General features: G+C 55.0%; 1 protein-coding gene across 1 annotated transcript; it reads left to right on the top strand.

Annotated features, from left to right (window-relative positions):
* Window positions 1-2,195: 2,195 nt before the first annotated feature.
* Window positions 2,196-5,060, top strand: KNCN (kinocilin). The gene is made up of 4 exons (XM_023507844.1): window positions 2,196-2,349; window positions 3,291-3,359; window positions 4,045-4,119; window positions 4,981-5,060. Exons 1-4 carry the CDS (start codon window positions 2,196-2,198, stop codon window positions 5,058-5,060), a joined length of 378 nt encoding a protein of 125 aa, XP_023363612.1.
* Window positions 5,061-6,715: the final 1,655 nt, after the last annotated feature.

Below are 6,715 nucleotides of genomic sequence, written 5' to 3'. Positions count from 1 at the left end.
TCATGATTATTTTGGTAGCTCCTTTTAAAACTAGTTAGTAGATCATTACATGTGACAGAGCGACAGGTCTGTCATTTGGTGCCTAATTAGAAGAATACTCAGACCTCATCCTGGCAGCAGGCACAAGAGATGTTTGGCGGCAGCACCACAGCTGGGGAATGCCCAGCTCTAGGGGCTTTCTCTATATAGAGGCCAAGAGCACAGCCTGAGGGCCCATCTGTGCTCTGCAGTCACCTCACCTCTCATCCTCTCCAGAGGAGGGCCTCACCCAGACTGCTCTCCACCTTCCTGGCAGCGAAGCTGAAGCTCCACTTGCGTGACCCTGGAGACTTTTTCAGCTCCACTCCACACCCAAGAAGAGCCTCTTTTGAGCTTCCATCTTACCCACTGCCCTCCTCTTTGCTGATCCAAGGTGCTTGTGCAGGTCCAAGCCCTCTCCCTAAACTCTGTCCTTACATCCAGAAGCCTAGCCCAGGTCCCATCATCCCTGACATTCCATGGAGCTCATTCCCAGAACCTGGAGGGGTTCTCAGTCTACAGAGAAGATAGAATGAGAACAGCTAGTGGGTGCTTCAGTATGGGGCCGCAGGAGCAGGGGTGAGCAGCCCACAAGCTCAGGGTGGTTAGTAAGGGCTTCACAGAGCTGGGGCTTGTCAGGCAGGGGCCTGGTGGAGGGGGAGGTGTTTTCCAGATGGCAGAGGGCAGGAAAGGAGAAGGCCAAGGGGCAGGGCAGCTGTGGAGGCAGGAGGCGTTGAGCCTGGCTTCATGAGACCACATGTGGTAAGTGAGAGGGAGCATCCAGAGAGAGGCCAGTGAGTTTGGTGATAAGAATATGAGCAAGGGGATGGGACCCTGGGAACTGTGCCCAGGCCCTTATCCTGGGATTAGAGAGGCCCTGATCCATAACGGCCCAAAGAATGCAAGACCGGAACCAGGTTCTAGGGACAGGGCCCAGGGTTGGGTTGGATTGGGTTACCGCTGCCCAGCCTCAGTGCGGTGGATCCTGCAAGTAGGTCAGACAGGTTGGGGAAGGGTGCTCAGTCCAGGAGGACAGAAGGTGCCATCCAGGCCCCAGCTTCCTGCTCCTGCCTCCTGCACCCTCCCCCAGGAGCTGCCCTCTGCCAATTCCTCTTCCCAGCTCTCCCTTTCGCTGGTTCCCCTTCATGGCCACCTCTGCCACTGCTCTTCAAAGTCAGTGCACAGCCAGGGGCAACCAGAGGGCTCACCCTCTCATTCCACTGGCAACTAAAAGAGGTGGGTACTAAAGCCCACTTGAGGAGAAAGGGGTCCTCCAAGAATGAGCCTCAAACTCAGAACCCTCAGCCCCTCCTGGGAGCCCAGAGGTGAACAAGATTGGGGGGCCGGGGGGTATGGCAGGGCCAGAGAGCAGACTTGGAGGGCTACCTCTAGTTCTTCTCTTTCTGCCTTAGTCACACTTGCTGTCTCTGGAGCTGCGTCCAAATCCCCTTCCATAGCTCCATCTCTGAACTCCACACACAGGACCCAGGTGCACCTCAGGTCAAAGGGCGGAGGACAGCAGAGGGACCCTGAGCACGTGTGCAAGAGTCTCTTCATATCCCTGGCTTCTGAGTCCATGTGAAGCCTCCGGCTCGTTCTCCCCCTCAGAAACCAACAGTAGAATCTGGCTGACTGCCAAGTGGCCTCTGGAACCCATGTGGCAGCTCACATTGCAACCTCATAAATAACTTATCACCTCCCTCCTACCCACACCTCTGAGGAACCCGTATCCCCTGGACCAACTCCCCCTTGCTCTGCCTCTCATGGCTTTAGGCTTCCACAGGCCAAGGCTCAGTGGCAATTGAGCAGGTTCCAGGGAGCAGGAGGAAGGATGTCCTGGGCAAAATTAGGGCTTTCCTGGGTGGAGGCAGGCAGAGAAAGATCCCCTAGGGATCCCTAGAACTCTGGCAGTCAGAATGTGTCCAGGCAGGGGTCCCAGGAGTAGCCTACAGATTTAGAGGCCTTAAGGGGCCAAGGTGGCACTGGGGAGCCCTGGGAAAGCTGTGGGATAGGACCACAGACTAATCCCAGGGTTCCCAGCTCAGAGTCTTACTACCCAGAAACTCCCACCCTAAAGGTGGAGCTCCAACGAGGAGATATATCTAGAGGACAAGACTTCCAGGTCGTCTCAGGGGACAGGCCTCACCAGTGGGAGGCAGTGCCCTGGGAAGGCCTGCATGGATGACCCCAGCAGCATCAGCAGAGACCTTTGCTACCTGCAGATGGCCTGTGTGGCCCTCAGCCTGGTGGCTGGCAGCATCATCATCATCGTCTCCGTGTCCAAGGCTGCAGCCGCTGTGGGTGGCATCTTCATTGGTGCCGCTGGGCTGGGTGAGCAAGTGCTGGGCTGGGCTGGGCTGGGCTGGGCTGGGGGGATTCTGGGGAGAGGAGCAGGGGCAAAGTCCTATGAAGGAGAAGTGGAGGGAAGGGCTGGGGAGAATGGAAACTGAAGGTGTGAGCAGCAGCCAAGGGATGCAGGGAGGGGAAAGGGGTTAGAGGAAGCTGGCTGTCACACTTCTGTCTAGCTGTTCCTCTCTGCTCTTCTGGACTCTTAGGTTTGTGATGGGATTCCTCAGCCTCTGACGGGGGCAGGAGTTCCCAGAAATCCTCTTTGAGCCAAGGGGTGTTCCTCTTCTTTCCCTATTTGTCTCCAGAGCAGCTGTCTGTCTGTCTGTCTGGGTCAGGTGCACTGATATCCCCACAGTGATACTGAGTGCCATCTTTCAGCTCACCTGCCCTGGGCCAAAAATAGAACCAGAAACACCAGGAAGGGGGCTCTGGGCAGCTGCACCTGTAGATTCTGGCAGACATTTGGTCTGGGGGTGACAGGGGAGTAGGCAAGACAGAACTCACTCTGCTGCTACCCCTTCCCCAGGTCTGGGTGGGGAAGGGCATGCTTAGGTGCCCCCAGGCTGCCCAAGGGGCCCTGGGGAGGGTGAGGTGGGGGAAGAGTTGGGGGCAGTGGCCTCTGGGCCCATTTCCAGCAACCTGCTCACCACTTGGGTGGGTGGAGCCAGCTGTAGCCCCTTACGCAGATAGGCACTGTCCCCCAGCCCAAGCTGTGTGTCAGGTCGCCAGCGTGTGCCCCATGCATACACCCACAGGTTCATGCTTACACACTTAGTCTCAGCTCTGCACACTGTGCTCTCCCACGCATACCCGTATCATTTCACAAACCACCCCCAGGCTCACAGCCCCCACACATCCTCGTGGTGCCCCACACTCACCAGGCCACCTCCCCATCACAGAACCCCTCTCTGCCCCCTTCTCAGGGATCTTCATGTTGGCCTACCCCTTTCTGAAGACTCGGCTCAACCTGGACCACATCCTATCTGCCATAGGTGAGTCCTCCTCCCCCCGTCACCCCAGCAGACTCCTCTGCCAAGGACAGAGTGAGACCCTTTATGTAAGTCTGTGACCCAGGGTGCGGCTGGGCCAAGCCCACGTGTGAGACTGCTGCTGGCTGGCTGGTTACAGTGGCTGTGTGTGTATTGTGCAGGCGTTGCCATGACTGCAGTGTGGCAGAATCCAGCCTGTTGTGTGCTGCAAAGGTGCCTGAACCAGCTCAGAGAACCTGGAGAGTCCGCCTCTCTTGAGAGAACTTCCCTTCCCCCACAAGCCTCCAACATTTCCAAATAACTCCCTCTTCATCCCTGAACCCCATAAATACCCTCCATCTCCCTTAAGATCCTACAAACTCTGCCTAGCTCCCAACCTCATCCCACCTCCCCACACACAGACTCCCATCTCTATCCATCCTGTGTGGCTTTACATATCTCCGGTTCTCCCCAGAACCCCTACCTCCCTAAAAAATCTGCCGCCTTCTCCTTCAGGGCCCATTTCTTCTGTCCCCTACCCCCAAATCAGCCCAGATCGTGTGAGAGAACTAAAAGAATGCAGTGGAGTAAAGACACAGCAAGCAGCAGGGATGGAAATTAGACACCAGGAAGGACTTCCCTTTCTAAGGAGGGTTTGATTTGGGAATGACTTAGTAACCAGGAAGCTTGGGATGGTCTCATCCTGCAGGGAACCTAAGAATCCATCCCCATCCAGGGCCAGACCACGGGGAAGGAAGATCCAGTATCAATGGCAGTAAGGACGGTAAGTTCCAGAATTCCAGAGTCCCGAGGTTTCATCTTCCCTCTCTGACTCCGTGGGGCCCAGGGAACAGCCTTGCAGGGCACGAAGAAGGGCTCCCTCAACACGGGGAGCAGGGCAGTTGGGTAGTTCTCCACCTGTTCCATCACACCTATCCTGCTCCATGCTGAATTGATCACCTCTTATTTATCCAAAGGCTTCTGAATCGTGCCCAGCAGGACACTGAGTAGGGCGCCTCACTGCTCTTCCCACTTCCCTGCCCCAGTTTATCTTTCCATTCCCCTCCCCCACTGTGAAATCTAGCCCTCGAAGCTGGCACTTGAAACTGGGCATCTCCTTGTTCCCCTATCTGGAAAATTCCAGAGCAGGAGTTTCACAAGACGGCCCAGCCCACTCTCTGCCCCCAGTGGTAGTGACACCTAATACTCAGCAAAAGGTCCCATTCCAGACACTGTTCCAAGCACTTTACCTATGTTAACTCTCTTAAGTCTCACAACAACAGGATGAGGGAGGTCTATAATGAGCTTCATTTTATATGTAGGCCAGCCAAGGCACAGGGTGAGTAGTATCACGAGGTCACACAGCTAAGAAGTGGGGGAGCCAGCAGGCAGCTCCAGAGCCCTGCCTCCAGCCCCAGCCTCCAGCCCCAGCCCCTGCTACTGTCCTCTTGAGGAGCTGTCCTGACCATAGCTGCCTCTCTGAACTGGGCTGAAACTGCCCCTGGGATGCCCCCAACACTCTATTCTATCTCAGCCCTGCCCTGGGGTCACTGGGTGCTCCAACTCCAGGTCCCCTTAAGTTCCTCCAACCCTGATAGGAAACTGACAGTTCAGGAAGCCTTTGTCCCTGGTCTCTCTCCCCCAGGAACCCGCAGCAGCCTGTCCACTGTGAGCAGGACCCTGGAGAAGCTGAAGACAGGGGCCCGGGGGGCTGAGGAGTCCTGAGGCAAGGGCTGAAGGCCACCCCTGCCACGCCCGTCCCTCCTGCAGGCTGCCCTATCTCAGAGCCCACCTGGATTAGAAGATCCAAACCATAGATGAACTGGGTCCTGGAGCCACCAGAGCTGGATTCCACTGGCATGGGTGGGGCCTCAAGCAAGGTGTCACCAGAACCCCTCCACACACACGCACATGTACACACAGAACTCCCTGTTTCAGATCTTTGGGGTTGTTCGTTTATTCTTTTGAGACAGAGTCTCACTCTGTCACCCTGGATAGAGTGCTGTGGTGTCATAGCTTATAGCAACCTCAAACTCCTGGGCTCAAGAGATCCCCTTGCCTCAGCCTCCCAAGTAGCTGGGACTATGGGTGCCTGGCTACAACACTTGGCTAGTTTTTCTGTTTTTTAGTAGAAACAGCATCTCACTCTTTCAGGCTGGTCTGGAACTTCTGAGCTCAAACAATCTACCTGCCTCAGCCTCCCAAAGTGCTAGGGTTACAGGTGTGTACCACCATGCCCAGCTCCTGTTTCAGCTCTTAACTTGGCCTTTCTTTCTGGACTACAGCTCAGCTTCAGTCCCTTTGTGATCTACTGACTGGTTTCTCTGGAATTTAAAACCCAGGGCCCTGACTACCACCAGGATGCCCCAGTGCTATGCTTCATCCTGGCCACAGAAGTGGACCACAGGTCCATGGGGAACCATAGATAGGAATCCTCATCTTCGTTGGCCTGGCCCTGGGGTTCTAAAGCTGGAAAGGGCTAGGCCGCATTCTTTTCAGAATATCAAAAACTCCTGGGCAGTTTCTCAAGAGCAGGCTCTAAGAAGCAGTGAATCAGACAGGGGAACTTGAGGGGCTCCTGGCCCCTGGAGGAGAGAGGTTCACAGAGGGACAGACAACCTGGCCTAAGGGTCAAAGGAGGTGACTTCAGAACTGAACTCTGGGACTGTTGTTCTAAATCCCCCCACACAAGACCTCCAGCCCTCCCTCTTTCCCTATCTTCTCGCTGGTCTCTGAACCTTTTAAACACTTCCTGCCTCCAAGCCTTGGCGTTCAAGTGGGCCCTCCCTGCTCCTCTCTGCTTATCAAAACTCCTCACCTTTGAAGGCCCAGTTCAGAAAGTCCCCTTACCACATCCTCTTCTCACCCTCTTCCACTGGCCACCCTGGAAACCCTTTCCAGGAAGGTCTGAAGTCTTCCTTTTCACAAAACAATTATTAAGCCCACTTAAACACACTGAATATTACCCTTTTTCTAGGTATAGCACCAGGCAAGGCACATAGTAGGTACTTAATAAGTGTTAATGGCTTAAATTTAATGAAAAACAATTACACTTCCGAGCCCCATCTACTCACAGGGTTTGGGGCAGGAGGCCTGGGTATGTGGCCATACAGAAAAGAGGGCTCCTCCCTCCATGCCTGCACCCTCCTGGTGTAGCAGAGTTGACATCTACAGAGACCCACTCCCTGTGATCTCCGCCCTGGTTTGGTGAGCAAAAGCTAAGCTAGGAATCTTCTTGTTCCTCTAGGATCAGAGCTGATGATACCTCCTCTTGGAAGCCTCCCCTGACTACACTGTGCTCCCATAGCCCCCAGGGCTTCCTCCATCACAGCCCAGTCACAAGTGGCCTTTGTCTATTTCTTTTTTTTTTTTTTTTTTTT

Source organism: Otolemur garnettii, unplaced genomic scaffold (genome assembly GCF_000181295.1).
Source record: "Otolemur garnettii isolate 467f Iridium unplaced genomic scaffold, OtoGar3 scaffold00210, whole genome shotgun sequence".
Taxonomy (NCBI): Eukaryota; Metazoa; Chordata; class Mammalia; order Primates; family Galagidae; genus Otolemur; species Otolemur garnettii.
The sequence above is the reverse complement of the archived record's forward strand: the minus strand, read 5'-3'. Positions and strand labels throughout refer to the sequence as shown.